At 35.9% G+C, this 22,500-nt stretch overlaps 1 protein-coding gene across 1 annotated transcript in view; it reads right to left on the reverse strand.

Moving 5' to 3' along the window:
* The window catches only part of LOC135207487 (probable peptidoglycan muropeptide transporter SLC46), a 113,640-nt gene that overhangs the window by 43,235 nt on the left and 47,905 nt on the right, over positions 1–22,500 (reverse strand). Inside the window, 4 exon segments of the mRNA XM_064239284.1 lie at positions 3,752–3,835; positions 5,781–5,844; positions 5,846–5,925; positions 6,672–6,767. Of these exon segments, the coding sequence (XP_064095354.1) occupies positions 3,752–3,835; positions 5,781–5,844; positions 5,846–5,925; positions 6,672–6,767 (324 nt within the window).

Below are 22,500 nucleotides of genomic sequence, written 5' to 3' on the forward strand. Positions count from 1 at the left end.
GGATCCTTTTGTACTACACGATGCTTATCTCAAGAGTTTGATGCTGAGTCACCATCACTTCGGATGACTGGATATGCCAAAGATGGTGGGTATTTGGAATGGAAAACCGAGCAATAGCAGGAACTTGTGATTCTCGCTCTTACGAATTGGTTTCCTCAATTTTTACTATGTACTTTTTCACTTTCAGTTCTGCAGAGTCATATGAAAGTGTATACTTAATCTATACTTCTTTTCTTTTCATAAGAAATATAACGTTCTGGATTTTTAGTTTTTGATTTATGACGAGCAACATCAAATTACACATATGTATATTCAAAATACATATACAGTAACTATCCAGGTATCCTTATACCTATACGTCTTTCTATAAAGACATGCATACAAATATATACTCTATATGTGTGTGAATATGAATATATATATATATATATATATATATATATATATATACATATATACACAAACACACACACACACACATATATATATATAACACACACACACACGCATATATATATATATATATATATATATATATATTTCTATATATATACGCATGTATAACCTGCGGCCTATAAGCAGAAGCTATGAGGCCGTATTAGACTTAACATAATTTCTAACAATTTTAAAATAAAATGGACCGACAACGAATTTCGAGGCCAGACTAAAAAAAAAAAAAAAAGCATAATTTGTGAAAATTGAGTCTAACTTTCAACTTTTTGCCCACCGATAAAAAACCTAAAGGGTTAATTACGAAACATCAATTAACCAAATTAACCACAGCACACCGTAGGTCCAAAGAACAAAGAATCCTTTTTTTTCTTCTCCGCTGATGTTTCGTTTTTTTTATTTTTATTTTTTTTTGCGTAGCGTCGGTAACCAAATAGCCCGCAGAAAAAAAGAAAAAAAAAAAGAAGGGAAGGAACCATCATCCCTTTTTTATCTGCCGCATCGTTACAGGGACCTCGCCGGGCAAACACAGGAAAGACGCAGAAGGACATTCGCGGAGCCATGAAGGCATCCGAAAAAGACACACACACACACCACACACACACACGCACAAAGATTGAGGATATAATGCAAACTCATGCGACCAGTCTCCAATGCACCTCTGTTTCACTGATCCGTAAAGGTGAAAATCGTTTGTACCCTCTCTCTCTCTCTCTCTCTCTCTCTCTCTCTCTCTCTCTCTCTCTCTCAGGGGTAAGTTAAGTAAGACTGATCTTCACCTTAGGTTAAGAGCGAATGTTTGATAAATAATTATTTGTTTAAAGCAAAAACACTTGGTATTAATACTTGAATCGTATAATGAAATAAAAAATTAATATATGGTGGAGATTTAAAATTTTTTAATCGTATAATGAAAATAACAATATGAATAACAATGGTAGAAAAAATTATGAGAATGAACTGAATAATGATTATTTTCATCTCTATCTAAATTTTTCAAATTTTCGTATTCGATGACTTATTAAACTTACATTTATACAGGGCGTCCATAAAGTCCCAGTACCATTACAAGTACAAATATTACTAATCAGAATGGTACTGGGACTTTATGGACACCCTGTATGCTATGCTACGCCAGTTATCGTCAAGGTTTCTGTGACGTCATTTAGCAGAATTTAAGCAATGGATGAGGAAATTTCACCTTTATCAAGAAATAAGACAATCTAAAGAGTAATCTCACCGCACCATAAACATTCATATTAACTATAGTTTGTTATCAATGATAAGTACTATATGTATTCTATAAGTTGTAGATGGAATTATGAAAAATGTGAAAATGTCACAATTATTAAAAAAAGGAAAATATTAAAGACTGATACAGCTCTCAAGACGAAGTCTCACAAGAAACTAATGACCTCGATAAACAAAAAGTGTCAAATGGATTCATAAATATACAATAACTATCTAGCTATCCTTTATCTATACATCTTTCTATATATATATATATATATATATATATATATATATATATATATATATATATATATACACACATATACAGAAACCAGCAACGCCATTTCTAAAGTAAAATCAATCATTAACCACTTATTCTGATCTTTATTAGCTTTATATCCGGGTGTAACAGTTAATTTATTCTACGCGGTTATCATCAGTAAACCTTCTGTCTTTAAAACATAATGTCTATCCATGTTCATTTATTTAGTGGCTATATGCAAAGATCAGGTGTTTTTCTGTCATGAGGTTTGCGGAACGCCCACTGGAACTTCAAACTAACTATTTGGCACAATTTTAATATATATATATATATATATATATATATATATATATATATATATATATATATATATATATATATATATAAGCGAATACCACGGGAAATGAAAGTCAGGAATCCAAGCGCTTTCGTCTTTATTCAGACATCGTCAAGGAGCTACTGAAGTACAATCGGAGAGGAAGGCCTCAGGTACAAACAAGAATCAGGAATACCAGATGGTTAATTATCAAAGGGTAAAAATTAAAAGGGATATCCAAGATTATCGGATATCACACAGTCACAAACTTAAACAGATTCTGACCCTAACCGAAATTACAAAGTATCTTTACAGTCCAAAACATGTAAAAACTGAATATATTATTTTGTTGCTTATATTTATCTACACTTTTTTCATTATGAAAGCATCAAGTTTAAATAAACCAAGATGCTTTCATAATGAAAAAAGTTGTAGATAAATATAAGCAACAAAATTAATATATTCAGTTTTTTACATGTTTTGGACTGTAAAGATACTTTGTAATTTCGGTTAGGTCAGAATCTGTTTTAAGTTTGTGACCGTGTGATATCCGATAATCCTGGATTATCCCTTTTAATTTTTACCCTTTTGATAATTAACCATCTGGTATTCCTGTCTGTTTGTACCTGAGCCTTCCTCTCCGATTGTACTTCAGTAGCTCCTTGACGATGTCTGAATAAAGACGAAAGCGCTTGATTCCTGACTTTCATTTCCGTGGTATTCGCTTATTTATGAAGTCACGTGCATCTACTGTGATTTTTTTAAGCATATATATATATATATATATATAATATTATATATATATTATATATATACATATATATATAAGTATATATATATATATATATATATATATATATACAATGTAGCTCGAAGGAACACGTACTTGAGAATATCCTTAAATCCACGTAGAGAGGTAAGTGAAACGGTGGCTTGGAACAAGTGCTTTCGTATTTATTATTCCACATTTTTCAAAGTCCATACTTGAAAAAAGAAAAAAATAGAGGCTGACAGACCTTCCCTCTTTCTGTTTCTGTATATAAAGGACTGTCAACTTTATATATATATATATATATATATATATATATATATATATATATATATATATAAACATAAGTACTTCGACTAACTTTTAGTCATAAAGTATATATATCATACAAAAGGGTATTCTTGTACATACGTACATAGACATTCTTTGTAAATACGCGCAAACATAAGAATAAATAAAACAATGAACAACTAGGAAGTAAGTCTATTCACAAGGTTATTACCTGAGGTATTCACCTTATTGGTTGTTGACATACCAGGATCCAGCGAAAGAGAATCTCAGGCTACTTTACGAACACGAGAGAGAGAAGAAGAAGAAGTAGAAGAAGTAGAGAGGGAGAAAGAGAGAGAGAGAGAGGGGAGACCTCGCTATTTCAGGCGATCGTTTCTTCCGGAACGAGATATAAAGAGAATCAGAGAAGGGCCAAATTTGGTGTACTTACCCAGCTCATCGGACGGGACGTATTTGGACAACATGGCCCGGATGGCGATTGCGCACGAGTTGACCAGCAGGGCGGAGACCGGAGCTGCGTCCGTAGGTTGGAGGGGGCAGGGGGGAAGGGGGAGGAGGGGAGAAAGGATCATTAGAGCAGCAAGTACTGACAGTGGTTTCAATTAAACGGATTAATGATCAGCAGTAATATATATATATATATATATATATATATATATATATATATATATATATATATATATATATGATATATATAATATATATATATATATATATATATATATATATATATATATATATATATATATATATATAATATATATATATAAACTATTATTTACTCAGTATTTGATTGATCTGATTGATCAACCTCCAATTGGCTTTTTTTGAAAATCTATTATGTCACATAAAAGTATTCTTTCCCAATTTTCCAACTTTTAAAGCGAATTCTAGAAAAGAGTAAATATGCAAATAAAAAATAATCTTCAAGTTTGAACAATTATTCACTATCGTTATATCTTTTCTATAATTACCGTCGATTATCAGGAATAACATAACATTTTACATTCTATAAAATACAGGTTTAATGACCTCCTCTTGCACAAAAATTTAAAAAAACCTTTTGGCCGTTATACATAGTGACGTTAATTGCATCATAAATAACAGCTTTAATTCTCAAATATAAAAATAACATTTACCCATTTTTCATTGCAAATAACAGCAACTGAACCACAAAGCCTTAATGGCTTTTATTTATCGTAAATCTCAATTATCCGAAGCTGTGACTATTTCCTATCCATCGAAAAAAATTATTGAATAGAATCCACCCAAATGAACCTTATATTGCTTTGGACATTTTTCAGTGAAAATACTAATTAATCTTTTTTTAATTGCAAACTCTGGCTGACCGCTTTATTGTAAATTTCTACTGGCCTTTTGACAGTTCACACATAATGGTAGAGGATCCTTATCCATATTTTCATCTAAATTCTTCCTGACCTCTCATGTATGTGATCTTCATTTAATAGTATCACTATAAATCCTAGTATAATTATACTCTATTTTTTCCATCTGTCCACCCGCCAGTGGTGTTTTTGTATGGTAACACTGCGTCCCGGGCTTAAGATAGTTACGCTTTGTGTAAGTTTTAGGTAAATAAAAGGATATCTGGGTGTACATTTGCAACTGAAAAGTGTTTTAATAATTTACTGTATGCGAATTACACTGTTAATATTCGAAATAGGATATTGTTAATATTGTTGAATGTAAGCTGAATGTGACTATCTAAAGCCCGGGACGCAGTGTTACCATACGCAAACACCACAGGCGGATGGACAGATGGAAAAAACAGAGTATAGTATTCTTACAAATCCCTACTGATTTTTTTAGAGACAATTCCCCACTGCAAATCTCTACGGATATTTTTTATTATTGTATATCCCTGCTGACTATTTCATTCATAGGAAATCAAAGCTATCCGATTTTTCATATTCAATACCTATGGACAATTTTCAATGTAAACACTAGAGGATCCTTGGGGTGGGAGAGGGGGGCGGGGTGTGGCACTCGGGTACGTGGCGCCCCCCATGAAAAATAATGATAAATATAAAATAATAATATTGAAGATTTGATTAATGATAACATAATGAGAAACATAAAAATGGGGAAAAAATATAAAAATCTGTATATATATATATATATATATATATATATATATTATATATTATATATATATGTATGTAATGTATATATTATATTATATATAGATATATATATATATATATATATATATATATGTATACTAATATATTCATATGAAACTGGTGGCCCCCATGAAATTTTTCTGGATCCACTAGTATATATGTAAACCCAACCTGTAAATCTCAACTGACCTGCATTAATCACATACCCACATTGACCTTTACTCTTATGTAACCTACACTGACACTATGAACTGTCCCGCAAAAAAAAAAAAAAAAAAAAAAAAACAGCTTTCATTGCACCTTGCTCCGACTTACCTAACCACATGAAGAAATAGGTCTCTTCTCGCACCATGCCGTAGAGAACGTAGTCAAAGACGGAAGGAGAACGCCCCTACCATCGCCAGCATGTTGTCTGTCATCTTCAGGGTACCGCTCAGTAGCGGTACTGCTACTAAGGAACCTGTCAAAACAGAAGGGAATATTAGTGATCCTTCAGCTGTTCATGATTTCTGAGAGTTAGGCTGTCAATCTAAGCACTGGGGCGCTTCCGGTCATTCAGAGCTTAATTTAGTAAGACTGTCTACTGAGAGGAATATTTATAATTCTAAAGTTGATTTCGAATTGATGAGATTTAGGCTGTCAGGCTATAAAAAGCACAGGGGCACTTCCGGCCATTCAGAGCTTGAGACTATCAACAGCGAGAGTTTCGAGGGATGGAAAGCAAGATAAAGAGATCCAGAGAGCAAAGGAGATGAAGGATTGAAGGTGGGACTTGGGAAGAAAACGGTTGAACTAAAAAGTAACAGTCACAGAGGTTGGACGGCTAGACTGAAGAAAGGAAGAGGTAATGGAAGTAAAGTAAAAGGCTAAAGAAGTGGGTGCTGCTAGGCGCTTAAGGGGAGTTGCAAACAACCCTTTAGTAACGCCTACAGTGCACCAAGTGAGGTGCACTGACGGCACTACTCCTCTACTGGGATAATCCTAAAATTGGCTTCAATGATATAAACTGAATTTTAGCTCTGGGAAAAAGCCGTTTCATCTATTGCTTTTGAATCCTAAAGCTATCTGGATTTGGTAACAAGAAACAAGACTTAAAGAAGAGAATACTTCTCAGAATATTAAAGCTATCTGGATCTGGTGACAAGAAATAAAACTGAAAGAAGACAGCACTTCCCTATTCTTCAAGTTCTTGGTTTGGGTTCTTACCTGAGGTAGCGAGGAAGTTCTTGTAGGTCACCCAGTACCCGTAGTCTGAGGCCTCCCAGTGCAATACCTGTCGAGCGAACAGGTACATGTAGGCACCTGTCAAAGAAAGAAAGAAAAAATAAATAAATAACAATAATAAATATTGCTAAGAGGGCCAGAAGCAGACTGATAATATTACCTGACATTTAAGTTCAGTCATACTTATTTTCAACAACATATTACGAACGAAAAAATCCATTTCAATTCGATGAACAAATTGAGTAAAATCAGTTGTTTTATCTATATCGCTGAATAATCTCGAATGTGCAGGTATAGGGGATGTCAAAGGCAATAAATAAATATAGATAGTCACATATAAATTAGTATATACTAGACTGATATTACAGCTTGGCTAATTTTGCGGTTACAGTAACAAGACCTTTGCGAAGCGTATGTTTATATTTCGCGTAAACAACTTCGACCGACGAAATCTGAGAGACGTATTGGATTTTGTAAATCGAGGTCAGGCTATCTACGTAATTCGAAGGTTTCAAGAGATCTAAGTTACTCAATAGCCTTAAAATGACTACACCATCGTTAAGTCTAAGCATCAAGAAAATCCAGGTCAAATTTTGTTAACTAGGCAACAGTTACATAATAAAAAAAAAGTAAAATAAAAATAAACTGTCGTAGCTGAACTGATCTTTGACCAATAAACGATTCCGAAGAATCTCAATTTCTTCATCATTTTATGGAGATTATTTTTCATCAAGGTCATTTTCTGTTGCCCATTGGTGACCTTTTTAGGTCAAATTGTAGAAGTCTTAGAGGAAATTTTAGAACGCAGATAAGTTTGAAATTCACAACAATTTCTCTGCAATTTCTCTTCATGAGATAAACATGGTTTTTGATAGTTTACCAAATTTTCGACCTGGTTCCGTATAGGCCTATCGAAACGTGACAGGCTAATATGAAGAAGAAGAAGAAGAAGAAAAGAAGAAGAAGAAGAAGAAGAAGAAGAGGAGGAGGAGGAGGAGGAGTCTAACATGAAGAAGAAGAAAGAGGAGGAGGAGGAGGAGGAGGAGGAGGAGGAGGAGGAAATAAAGAAAGAATTAAGAATGATACGAACTCCACCCCGTTTCTCGAGAGAGAGTTTTTCTCAAAACACTCCAGTTCCCGAGAAAGTTTCCCAAACGACGCAATAACACAATATTGTCGACGCAAAACTCTTCCACAAAAGACAAACAATACTCCTTAATGACTCCTTCAGACATATCTGAAGATCTTCCGCTCCGCGACGCATTCTAGCTTTTTTTTTTCTTTCTTGCTTTTTTGCTTCCGCGACGAAAGGTCAAGATTCCGGTGACGTCACGCGGGAAACTTCTCCCGGGAGATAAAAGCTGTAGTTATCGTGCTCAGGCATCACAAAAGAGTCATTAAGAAGTTTTGTGTATCTTCGGTGGCGAAGTTTGCGCCAATAATATTTTTCTTATTTTTTTTTGGAGGGAGATGGGAGTCGGGGGGTGGGGTTGGGGTTGGGGTTGGGGTGGGGGGGGAGTTCAAAGCTTCTGGGGGAAACTTAGGATCTTTGACAGAGACGATGCAATCAGCATCGTACTTCTTCTTCTCTCATCTTCATATTTAAGACGTTTGGACGATCACTTCAGGAACTAGTAGAAAGCTATTTTTCCTTAGGTAAATATTAGAAAGTACACTTATTTCTTATTTTAAAAATACTTGTGCCTAAAATAACTATATATTTCTATATTGAAAATTCGTCTTGGATACTTCACCGACAGCAAACTGATGAAAATGATGATGAATATGAACATGAATAAGATGGAAAAGCTTATGAGTGTAAGTATCCATAACAGAAAAATAAACGCTATAACCCCAAACCCCGATTTACAAAAGAAGACACGCAACCAATTCAATAAACTAAATAATGTACTTTATCTTTAATTTAACCAGACCACTGAGTTGATTAACAGCTCACCTAGGGCTGGCCCGAGTTCCTCGTTGGAAAAGTCGTTTACGTGCTTGACTACCGATCTCAGGGTATGGGTTCGATTACGCCCCCACCCCCCCCCCCCCCCCACCCCCCCCCCCCCCCCCCCCCCCCCCCCCCCCCTATGCCGACGCGAAATCAGACGAATATATTTCTAGATGTGGTTCGGATTCCACAATAAGCTGTAGGTTTCGTTGCTAAGTAACCAACTTGTTCCTAGCCACGTAAAAATATCGAATCCTTCGGGTCAGCCCTAGGAGAGCTGTTCATCAGCTCAGTGATCTGTTAAAACTAAGATATACTAACCTAGGGCTGGCCCGAAAGATTAGATATCATTTATGTGGCTAGGAAGCAATTGGTTACCTAGCAACGGGACCTACAGCTTACTGTGGGATCCGAACTACATTATATCGAGAAATGAATTTCTAATCAGCAGAGAGTCGACTTAACTCAACATGCGTATGCTTATGAGTGTGTGTGTGGAGAGAGAGAGAGAGAGAGAGAGAGAGAGAGAGAGAGAGTTCCTCAATATATGATGGTATCCTGTAACCATTTTCACTCAAGTACTCCGCCCATATGAAGAGCACAGTTCACGTCTGTGTACCCATGTAGGGATTACCTTTACCCACTCGAGAGCTTGCATCTCCATTAACATACCCTGCCAGGACCGCATCGTATGACCGTGAAAAAAAGAAGAGAAAAAAAAAAGCTGAAGATCCTCTTAAATCCTTGAAGAAATTACCAGTGCCGCTGCTAAAATCCTTGAAGGATTAATTCGGGCCACTACAACTGTCATGACCTTGGGACATTCCTTTACCGACATTACTACTATATACTTCGAGGTGATGTTTATGTGTGTGTCTCTGGCTGGGTTCTTTGCAGGTCTCTGGTGCTTCGAAAGGTATCGTCTTTCTTCCAGCGACCCCCCAGTTTCAAAGTGCCTTTCAAGAAGTTTCATCATCAAGTTTCAATATACCTTTCAAGAAGTTTCATTTTGACTTTTAATTAGTTTCAGTATATCTTTCAAGAAGTTTCATTATATCTTTCAAGAAGTTTCATCATCCTTTTCAAGAAGTTTCATTATGACTTTCAAGAAATTTCAACATACCTTTCAAGAAGTTTCATTTTGACTTTCAATTAGTTTCAGTATATCTTTCAAGAAGTTTAAATATATCTTTCAAGAAGTTTCATCATCCTTTTCAAGAAGTTTCATTTTGACTTTCAATTACTTTCAGTATATCTTTCAAGAAGTTTCATTATGAATCTCAAGAAGTTTCAATATACCTTTCAAGCAAGAAGTTTCATCATTCTTTTCAAGAAGTTTCATTATAACTTTCAAGAAGTTTCAATATACCTACCAAGAATTTTCATTATGACTTTCAAGAAGTTTCATCATCCTTTTCAAGAAGTTTCAATATACCTTTTAAGAAGTTTCATTATGACTTTCAAGAAGTATGAATATACCTTTCAAGAATCTTCATGATGACTATCAAGAAGTTTCAATATACCTTTCAAGAAGTTTCATCATCCTTTTCAAGAAGTATGAATATACCTTTCAAGAAGTTTCATTTCGACTCTCAGGTTCACAGGCGTCAACCACTCACACTGATACCACGAATTACCCTCTCAGCTCTTCCGGGAGTAGTCACGTTTGCTTAGGGCTCCAGCGCGTTCATCAGGGCAGCCCGTGACGTAACGCAGGAATTGGATGCCGACTTATGCTCAGTGATAAAACGGTCCAGATCCGGGAGTGTATGTGTACTTAACACTCACGCTTTTTCCATATATATACGTACACAAACAAAGAAGACAGAGAGAGAGAGAGAGAGAGAGAGAGAGAGAGAGAGAGAGAGAGAGAAGAAAAAAAAAGCAAATACATCAACGAACTTTTTTCACTCCATGCCCTAACTCGCAAAAAAAGAAGAAAAAAAAAACGACCAGACCTCCCGCGACCACCCATCGCCCTTCCTTGTGTATTCTCTCTCTCTCTCTCTCTCTCTCTCTCTCTCTCTGACCAACCTTGGCGAGCAGTCCACCGACTACTCTTAGGGCGTGGAAACACCCCGCGCCGTGGTCCACAATCCTCTTTTATCTCCTGATCCTTTTCATTACGAGTCGATTTGCCGGTCACTTCTCTTTAAGATGAAGTTAAAGGCCGTTTGCCTTTATCTCCGAAATAAATTACGTAGTCTGGTGGGTCACAGGCTTTATTACAGTCACATTTCTCTGGAGTTACGAACCACACAACCTCCTTAGAAGCCATTGCATAATGTCACTTATCAGGCAAGAACGGAGGACCAGAGTTCATATCATTACCTCCTTGAGGGGCTTACCAAATGCAGAAGCAATCTGACGCCCGAAAGGAGGATATGGAGAATCCTACTGCCAATATAGGGCACGGAAGTCCTAAAGGAATCCTTAAGAAATGACGAATATTATCTAATAAAGGATCATCACTGGAGGCATGAGAGGATCCTCTCCCTTCTAAGAACTGCTACGGAACTATTTCCTGGATTTTTTTTTTGTTAAAATAAGCAAAATTTCTGTTTTGCAAAGAGGAACCCTAAAATATGACGTATAGTTCTCACCACTCGCAGCCATGTAGATGTCGGAATTGCGTCGCTATCGTACATTTATTGGGGAAACTCTCGCTATCGTACTTTCAGGGAGGAAAACTCCCGCAATCGTACATTCAGGGGGAAAATCTCGCTCTCGTACATTTAGGGGGGAAAATCTCGCTCTCATACATTTAGGGGGGAAACTCTCGCTATCGTACATTCATGGGGGAAAACTCGCTACCGTACATTCATGGGGGAAAACTTGCTATCGTACATTCAGGGGGTAAACTCTCGCTATCGTATATTCAGGGAGGAAAACTCTCGCTATCGTACATTCAAGGGTAAACTCTCGCTATCGAACATTCAGGGAGGAAATCTCCAGATATCGTACATTCATGGGGAGACTCTCGTTATCGTACATTCAAGGGGGGGGTGGGGGGGAAAACTATCTTTAATAATTACACTGATCTCTCACTGAGAGCTTTTACCGTACACTTTCAAAATTGAGCGACGTTTTTCTGCAAGAGTTATGATGAGGTTTATGATAAGCAGACACTGCCAACCTAGAACCTATCAAAAACTTTATCACACTTGTCTCTTCTCTCCTCTCTCTCTCTCTCTCTCTCTCTCTCTCCTCTCTCTCTCTCAGAAAGACAGTTTGTAAGATATCGCGGCTTCCTTTGATAGTCTCACATTGTTCAAACAACTTAAACTTTATCACCAACCTTTCACTGCATGTTTGCCTTGCCATCGGATCTGGAGCAACTTCACTTCAATATGTTACGTAAGCTTAAGAGATAGGTGCACGATACTGTTAAACATAATTAGCAATTAATAAACTCATTTTCTAACATTTTTTTTCATTTTATGTCAGGATGCGAAATAATATTAAGTTATCGAAGGGCACACGCTTACATTTTTCTGAAGTCGTGTATACATATATATATATTATATATATATATATATATATATATATATATATATATATATATATATATATATATATATATATATATATATATAAATTCTTTTGTTAAAGCAGGATACGTCTCAAGTATAAATGGTCCATTTAAACATTGGTTTAATGCTAAGGACTATTTCGGTGGACTAACTTTTACCCTTATCAAGTTGGTCCACCGAAATATAGTCCTTAGCTTTACCCAGAGTGTTTTAATGGGCTTTTTATACTTAGATATATATATATATATATATATATATATATATATATATATATATATATATAGATATATAAAGATTATTATTTATATTAATATATATATATATATATATAATATATATATATATATATATATCTATATATTAATACACAAATATATTTTTGTCGGTAATGACATCTGCCATTGTCGCAACAGTTTGAAAGTAATAACCCACCAATAACTTAGTCTTTTGCTATAAACAATAGAATAAAATGATGAACCATAAAAAACAAGAAGAGTATTGGTATAAAGTACAACAAAACAGCTCTCCAACAAAAGGTGTTCCAGTCTCCCACGCGTCAGTGGGGTGAATTTTCCAGGCCCTGTGGTACCGTACATCCAGGACCCACTAAGAGGGTCCTGCGTACATCCCGTAACATAACCCCTTCCCTGGAACGCTGGGGACCCCATTTTGGTCAGGGTAGGGCCACCAATTAGCCCAAGTCGTGACTTATTGACTACCCAGCTCGGCCTTGGACATTTAAGCAATTTACGTTTGGAAACTCCAGGAATTGGTGTTGAGTGAGAGAATACATTCATTACAAAATTCAAACAAAACTAACCTTCAGCTTCCTCGTTTCTATCGTGGGAGGGATTGGAAGATCGATAAAGGTATTCAAGCGTTGGCAGAAAGGTTCCATAATGCCTTAGACTTAGTATTGTACGGTATATCTGTTACCGAATTGATTTGAAATGTCAAGTAGTTTTTCTCTAAGCGTTTTTGTTTTTTTCCTTCTGGGTTCTTTATATATATATATATATATATATATATATATATATAGATATATATATATATAATATATATAGATATATATATATATATATATATAGATATATATATATAATATATATATAGTATGATATGTATATAAATACACACACACCCACATATATATGTGTGTAATACCTTGGGCTCCAAGGTGACCTACTGATTCCAACCCTTGGCTATTTAGTTAAGACCTATTAATAACCAAAAATACTAAGTCATAGACCCACCTCTTTATAAAAAGAACACGCCATTACCCTAAGAATACTACAAAGAAGGTCCAAAGGACTGACTACTTCATACCTTACAAAAAAAAGCAATTAAAAAAATATGGAATGTCCGCATCAAAACATTTCAATTTACAAATAAACAGAATTTCACAGTGCACACTTGGAGCAGACTGGGTCTGTCTGAAAGGACTTCTTGTTAATTAAATGAGCGAGATTTACCGATAAGTAGCGTCCAACCGCGTCACAGAGTCTCCAGGGAGAAGGATACTATCACGATTACATCTTTATAATCTTCTGGGAGTTAACGAGGCAAAATAAAAAATAGATAAATGAGCTTCTCTTAAGCTTCGTATGCAGTGACACAGGGCCGCCACTGTGAGCTGACAGATGATTATCAGTTTGCGCTTCGAATTAGATTGAAATCGGGGAGGATTAAGGACTTGCTAAGGTTAGCAAAGATAGCGTTAAAGGTTATGACAGGACTGAGATGATGACGCAAGACTGCTGTGGACAAGAAGGGTCGCTGTGTCTCCGTCTGATGTCGTGAAACTTAGAACAGTTTCAGGAGCGTGACCTTGAAATGCTCTATTTTGGAAATCATTCATATGGCTATACAAAGTAAACAAGAAAAAATATATTTACAATATATAAAAGTTGCGAAGCAAAATATTCACTGATAACAACAAGTAAAAATTACGCCGAAGTTTCCTTGGCGCAATCGAGTTTTCTGTACAGCATATGATGCTGTATGAAACTCTCGATGTACTGCAGTATAAAACTATAAGCTACGACTGTCGAGTGCTCAGTTGCTCTCCAGAATGTGCGGTCAAATAAAGGTGCAGACGCACTATCATGACTAAATTTAACCTTAAATTAAATAAAAACATCTATGGCTAGAGAGCTCCAATTTGGTATGTTTGATGATTGGTGGGTGGATGATCAACATACCAATTTGCAGCCCTCTAGCCTCGGTATTTTAAAGATCTGAGAGCGGACAGAAAAAAGTGCGGACAGACAGATAAAGCCATCTCGATAGTTTTCTTTTACAGAAAACTAAAATATGTGGTAAAGCGGAATTATATTTCCAAAAATTATTGTTAAAGATTTCAAGAGTTATTTGAAAAATATATAAAGAACATTCGAAGTACAAGAAGGAAAAAAAAGTAATCTTTGTACATTTACAAAAGAAAATCCACTGATTTTGACGAAAGATCGAATGATAACAATTTCATTTTTAAAAAAATTGGAGGTAAAAAAACAAAAAAGGCTAAAACAGTAAATGAAAAAAAATAAAACTATTGAAACAAAACATAAACCACATAAAAGAAAGACCGTAAATGACTATCAAATATTCACGAGACACCAGATAAAAAGTTTTAATTAAAATGTCTAAAAAAAAAAAAATGAGGCAGACACAGATGAGTAAAGCGGTTGCGTTAAATAACATAATTTTTAGATTGCATTTTCTTGTCAATTTCACAGTAAGAACCGACAATTTCAAAAGTTTTGATGACAAGTGAAAAAATATGGTATCTTTCAACTATTGTATCTATGCTCTCTTTATTTGAATATAACTATGGACCTTATCAGAAAAAAGTGTCATTCCCGAAAACTTTTAAAATTATGCAGTACTCGCTCTTACACGCAAGTATACACATGCATAAATATACATCTAATCAGCTCAGGATAATAGCCTCAGTAAATCATAAACCGACAAATTGCAAATGTTCACCTTAACGACGACATTAGGGTATGCATCTCGCAAGCACTGGATTAATTACTAGGGCAATAAGAATTTCGCCTTAAGGCCTTGATTCTTAGGCCTATGGTCTCGATTCTTAAGTCAATGTCTCGATTCTTAAGTATGTCTCGATTCTTAAGCCAATGTCTCGATTATTAGGCCAAAGGTCTCGATTCTTAGGCCTATGGTCTCGATTCTTCAGCCAATATCTCGATTCTTAAGCCAATGTCTCGATTATTAGGCCTATGGTCTCGATTCTTAAGCCTATGGTCAAGATTCTTAGGCCTATGGTCTCGATTCTTAAGCCTATGGTCTCGATTCTTAAGCCTATGGTTTCAATTCTTAGACCTAGGTCTCGATTCTTAGGCCTATGGTCACGATTCTTAGGCCTATGTCTCGATTCTTAAGCCTATGTCTCGATTCTTAGGCCTATGGTCTCGATTCTTAGGCCTATGGTCTCTGACTTTGCTTTTGCTATAATTACTTTAATTTATGCGCAATAACTGTGTGAGTGTTTTTTCATCTTAAACACAGAGTGAAGTCATAGAAATTCTTTGACGTAATTCATTAGTTTTCTAGAGCAAAAACCAAGAAAAGTCGCGTTTAATTTTTGAGCAGTTTAACGTATTTTCAGTCTACAATCACCATCAAAGTGCTCATTTTGCATCAAAATACCTTATATTTATTTTCTATATACATAAAAAGCCTACTACGTCTTTGTTTCTTTAACGATTTTTGTGACGCGCAGATTTGCGATATTTAACAATGAAATATTAATAAACTGAATTTGATATAAAATTTATGCCAAAGGCCAAGCACTGGAACCTGTGAGGTCATTCAGCCATGAAACGTAAATTGACAAAAAAGTTGTTAAAGGTGGAACAGGAAGAAAGTCTCGCAGTTGTACTATGACTCAATTGTTAGGAGAGGTTTGAGAAAAGTAAGATGTAAAGAACGAGAATATAAAAGGAGGTACAGTAAAAGGAACGAAAGGGGTTGCAGCTAGGGGCCGAAGGCACGCTGCAAAGAACCTCAAGTAAGGCCTACAGTGGACCTTTGGATTCTAACCACCCAACGTGAGACTTAATGTGGACCCCTGGATTCTATCTGCCAACGAGACCTAGTGTGGACGTCTGGATTCAATCTGCCAACGAGACCTAGTGTGGACCTCTGGGTTCTATCTGCTAACGAGACCTAGTGTGGACCTTTGGATTCTTTAAACCAATGAGAGACCTCGTGTAGACCTTTGTATTCCACCACGCCAACGAGAGACCTAGGTGTGGGCCTGTGGATTCCCCAGCCAACGAGAGACCTAGTATGGACCTCTGGATTCTACTTCCAATGCAAGACTTAGTGTGGACCTGTGGATTATAACTAACCAACGCATACGTAATTATCCCCCGATGCTCAACAGAAAAGTGACATACTGATATGAAGTATGTTGCCCTAAAACGCCAGAAACCCACTAACTCTTAAGAGTCATTCTTATTACTGTGAGTCAGACATTTGTGTTTAACGGGAAGAAAAATACACAGCTCTAAATGCAGTTGTATTCAATTACAGCAGGATCGTCATCGCCGTGAGGGCAGCCCGGCTTAGGTTTCAGACACACGAATTGCTCCGAGATGGTTTTGGGGGTAGTGTTTGTTTGTTTGTTTGTATGGTGTTTTTACGTTTCATGGAACCAGTGATTATTCAGCAACAGGACCAACGGCTTTACGTGACTTCCGAACCACATCAAGAGTGAACTTCTATCACCTGAAATACACATCTCTCACACCTCAATGGAATGCCCGAGAATTGAAATCGCGGCCACCGAGGTGACAGGCCAAGACCATACCGATCACGCCAGTGAGGCTTTATGGGGAGGGGGGGTGGGGTAACGTGCTTTCATAATTGCTTGGACGAAGAAGAAGAAGAAAAAAAAAAACCTTCAACTTTCATTTATACTTACTTTTCGTGACTTTTTGGGTTCATATATTTTTAATTTTTTTTGGAATGTTATTTTTAATGCTTACTTTGAACTAATTCTATTTAAAAGGATTAAAGAATATGCACAAAATAGGTCTAGCTTTGGGTTCTTCTTGATACAATGGTGAAAAATGCTACTTCGCTGAATGAGAATTCACAATTGAATCTATCATCTAACCCTGTGTGTGGGTTTTAATTTTAAAATATTACTCATATCTTTAGACTATGTTAGCTTTTATTATTAATAATATTATTATTTTCTTTCATCCGGTTGTTCAAATTTTATATAAATCTAGATGCAAGTGGTAATGGACCACAGTGACGCCCAACAGGCAATGAATATTCCACCTCTACCGAGCACGATGGCAAGTTCCTAATGGCGCGATTTGTTTAACCTGACGCGAAAGAGGAAGAAAATGTGGGGCGGCATCAGACCCAAAGTGGCCGAGTTCTCTCTCTCTTGCTTAGAATTTCAGAACAGGAAGCTGATTGTTAGAGGGAATTGCATTTATTTGGTCTCCCGGAACGTGTAAACTAAGATCCCCAGAATATCCACTTATGTGGAAACCCGGAGGTATCGAGTTGCCATATTTGCATAAGAGGCGAATTGCGGGCATATTTCAGACCTCCGCCAGCCCACCCTCGTTTACGGGCTGCTCTGTGAGCAAGAGCCCGTGCTGACACAAGGTCAGCTAAATCAAAAACAACAACCACCCTCCCGCCGCCCCCTGTTAAGAATACGTTCAAGAATATGTCAGACTCGCTGGCTGACAGAAAGGTCACACAGCTTACGAGACGAATCAAGTTGGGAGAGGTGAGCAGTTTATTTGTCGACGAAAACAGGGCGGGCGAAGGCCAGGTGGCAAAATGGGCGGGAGATGATTTGGCACATCTTTATCGCGTAGCTTTAAAATCTCTTACGCGCGCCAATAAAAGAAGACGAAAAAAGGCGGGGTATTTCATTTATCACCGCTAGACCACTGAGAGCTTTTTCGTGAAACAAAGGATGACAAATTTTTCTTTATTGCTTTGTCACAGCGAGACTTTATGGCAAAGACAGCAAACAGGGTTGTAAAGTGAAATACCACTTACATTCTTTAGTACTAAAGTTTAAGCTGACGTCACAAGTGTGGTTCTGTGTCCTACCGCTCTTCACTCAAATATTTTATTTATTTATTTATTTTATGGAACAGATACTCATAACACGCATGCATACACAAGGGAATCCTACCTATGCAGCGGAATCCCCAAGATACGATCCTAAGGGGGGGGGGGGGGGGGGGGGGGGGTGGGGGGGGGGGGGGGGGTTAAATTTCGTGTCGTATAAAATTCATTGTGCTACTTTGATCAAATCTGTGAATCAAGTGTCTGGTTGTTAGTCCCATTGTGGAGGGTCGTGAAAGATACATTTACATATATACATAAGCATATATATATATATATATATATATATATATATATATATATATATATATATTTATATATATATATACACACACATATATTTATATGTACATATACATATTTATAAATATGTATATATATGTATATATATATATATATATATATACTATATATATATATACGTATATGCCATACATACATACACACGTACGTACATACATACATAAAAGGCTTGTTTTTTTTATATATAAAAATCTGCCACACTAGGCTTGTTCAAGGATGCGTTTCCTGTTCAAGTAATACTTGCCAACGGATTTTCGCTCAGTTGTCCTTGAATTTGTCAAGTTTATAAGACTGATCTTTTGCACTTTCTGACGGCTCTTGGCATCTATACTAACTTATTGCTGCACTAATCAGGTTCCTTCAATTTCGCGCCGAGTAAAGATAAAGATAAAGGAATTCTATGCACCTTTTATGTTCATATATACATCAATGTATACATATTTGTATCTGTTAAAGATACAGAAATTTTATGGGCCTTTTATCTTCATATCTACATCAGTATATAAATATATGATACATATATATACTATATACATTATATATGTAATCAACACACCATCACGTGTGGAACAGAGTAAACTTCTGACTCACATCGGATCGAACCCAGGTCTCTCAATTGAAAGGCAAGGGCGCCTACCAACTGAACCACAATTAGTTAGCACCAGCCTTCTGCCTTTCAACGGAGAGGCTTGGGTTCGATCCCAATGTGAGTCACAAATTTATATATATATCATATATATATAATATATTAAAATATATATATATAATATATATATATATATAATAGTATATATATATATATATATATATATATATATATATATATATATGTGTGTGTGTTGTGTGTGTGTGTGTGTGTGTGTGTGTGTGTGTGCGACTATTTCATGAACTGAACATGTTTAAGAATAAATAGAAAAAAAAGAAAAAAATCATTCTTCAAGGGACTAATTAAACAGATAGTTCGATACTTAAACTATCGAGCAAGAATTCAAGATCGAAAAAACCTTTCTCTATCTCTCTCTCTCTCTCTCTCTCTGTTTCTCTCTCCTTTGACATACAATCCACCCGGCCCCCCCCCCAAAAAAAAAAAAAAACTCTTTCGAGTTTGAAAAGTTTGGGTCCGTTTGGTTTTTCTTTTAATGGGAGTCTCGTAACGTCACTAAAAAAGGAAAAAAAAAATTACGAAATCGTACTGTGTGCATGTGTGCGCGGTGGTTTTTTTTTTTTTTTTTCTTTTTTTTTGCGTAGGTCTTTGTGAAACATAAAACTCTGGGAATGCTTGGGATTCGTCTGCCTACAAAATGACGGGTTCGTCTGTCTTTTTATCTGTCTATCTGTTTTTTTTCCTCTATTTCTCCCTGACTGCGTCTGTAAGATAATTCTTCATCTCTCTCTCATCCTCGATCTCATCTTGCTCCTCCTCTTCTCTCCTCTCTCTCTCTCTCTCTCATCGACTTCGTCTCTCTATATCCATGGACTTGGTCTTTCTGTTTATATTTTTTTTTTTTCCATCTGGTTTCGTTTATTTCTCTCTCTCTCTCTCTTTGCCTGCGTCTATATGATAATTCTCTCTCCTCTCTCTTTCTCTCTCATATCTTGTCTCTGTTTATCTGGTTTCGTTATTTTTTTTCTCTATCTTTGCCTGCGTCTGTGTGATAATTTCTCTCTCTCTCTCTCTCTCTCTCTCTCTCTCTCTCTCCTCTCTCTCTCTCTCTCTCTCTCTCTCTCTCTCTGTTACATATATTCACTGATTTTCTTCTCGTACATAGCCACTGACATGCAAAGGAAGCTTAGTACGTAGGTGAATAATAATAATAATAATAATAATAATAATAATAATAATAATAATAATAATAATAATAATAATAATAATAATGGGCAAACGGAACCTGGAAAAACTAGATGCCGAAGTAGCTCCAGGACTCATGCAGAAGATTGTGCTCCTAGAAACAGCCCACATAGTGAGAAAAATGATGACTCCTAAGAGGCAAGGATGCAACCCAGAACCCCACACTATAAGAAAAAAAAAAAATAGTCGATAGGAGATTGTGATAGACAAATAAAATGAAAACAAAATAAATAAATAAAAATAATAAATTTGGTGGAGGTAATCATACCCTAAGAATCTTCCTATAAAAATCATAAAACACATTTGAAAAGCCACCAACAAACCTTCTGCCATCAATAAATAATCATAATAAATAATAAAATAATAAATAATAATAATAAACATAGCATGAGTCACAGGTTCTCGAGAGCTCTCGCTAGTATCTATATATATTTCTAACAAATGTATTTTCACTTACACCACTGTGGAAGCTTTCACCAATAATAATAATATTTTGGTAGAAGACCCTCTTTTAGGCAAATACTGTTAAAAAGAATGGCAGAATTAAGCGAGTTGATTTTATATATTGTTTTTTTTCTATTTTCCTTACAATTCGCTTCTCAGGCTCAGCGATGTTTCTGAGTAACTGACCAATATTCATATTGGGAATTTTCAAAAATCATAAATGCTGAAGGTAATTTTTTATTGGAACAGGATATCAGGTCCAGGTCAAGCAGGGGTCGTCTACGGAATAATACCAGCACTGACGACGACCCCTGCTTGACCTGACCTGATATCCTGTTCCAATAATAATAATAATAATAATAATAATAATAATAATAATAATAATAATAATAATAATAATAATAAAAGTAAAGTTGTGAAGACTTAAAAACACAATAATAAAAAGTAAACCCTTCGATATCTCGGTGCTTTCCACAAATCCCGCCATTCCCGCCCTAGAAAATGATTCAAGAAGAAGAAGAAGAACGGGAGATGCCAAATGTCGCTATTTATCTCCTCAGGCCATTAACTCGAGTAGGGTCCAAATGGCCTCTATCTCATGACTGCTCTCCCGAAGCAAGCTCTGAAGATAAATTGTATCAGAGAATACACTCAAAACACACTTTCCAGTGGGTATTTTCGATGGCCAGTTTCTAAATATACATTACGTCGGAGATCTTGACGTAATATTGATGCAAAAATATACCTCCGTTCGAGAGACTTCGCCAAGCCAGTCTTGGAGCTTAGTCAGATTCCTTTGTTTTAGCTTACTAGGGAGGACGCTTTTTTGGGAGGTAGGAAAGGTCTACTGAAGAGCCTTAAAAATGTCTGAAAAAGGTGTTTCGCGTCGAGTTAACGATACAGGAATTATAGTATAGGATATTTATGATTTATTGATTAGAATTAAAATGTAAAAAAATAAATAATGTGCATGTTAAAGGGTTACAGAATAATTGTTTCTAATAAAAATATATCGTATTTATCTTAATTTTCGTTGGCGAAACCAGGCTCTATATGACCGTAGATTTTAGCACGTTTTAAATCTTGCACGCATCTAGAGTAAGTTGGAGGTCGGATCACGCCTTGTTTTGTCTTCATGTTTCGTCTGCGATTAGGAATTTCGTCAATTCTTATCGCGAAAGAAGTGCTGACGTCTTGCCAGAAATATTTTGATGTTCGTACAAGACTGCAACAAGAAATATGTGCACTCAAAGATCAGCATATGTATAAAATCCACGTTTTGCAAAGTGAGTTCCTACATTATTTTATCATTTTTAAATGAATGATTGTTCATTCAAGGATGTTTAAACATCCACAGGTTATGAAGGTTTACCTTTCTCCAGAATTACTCTATGAACTTAGATGTAATAATAATTTTAATAATTATAATGATTTATAATTAAATAATGATTGTTCATTCAAGGAAGTTTTCACATCCACAGTCTATGACGGTTTACCTTTCTCCAGAATCACTCTACGAACTTAGATGTAATAATAATTATAATAATTATAATGATTTATAATTAAATGGCGCACATATAACGTGCCAAAAAAATCTTT

This window comes from Macrobrachium nipponense, chromosome 11 (genome assembly GCF_015104395.2).
Source record: "Macrobrachium nipponense isolate FS-2020 chromosome 11, ASM1510439v2, whole genome shotgun sequence".
Taxonomy (NCBI): Eukaryota; Metazoa; Arthropoda; class Malacostraca; order Decapoda; family Palaemonidae; genus Macrobrachium; species Macrobrachium nipponense.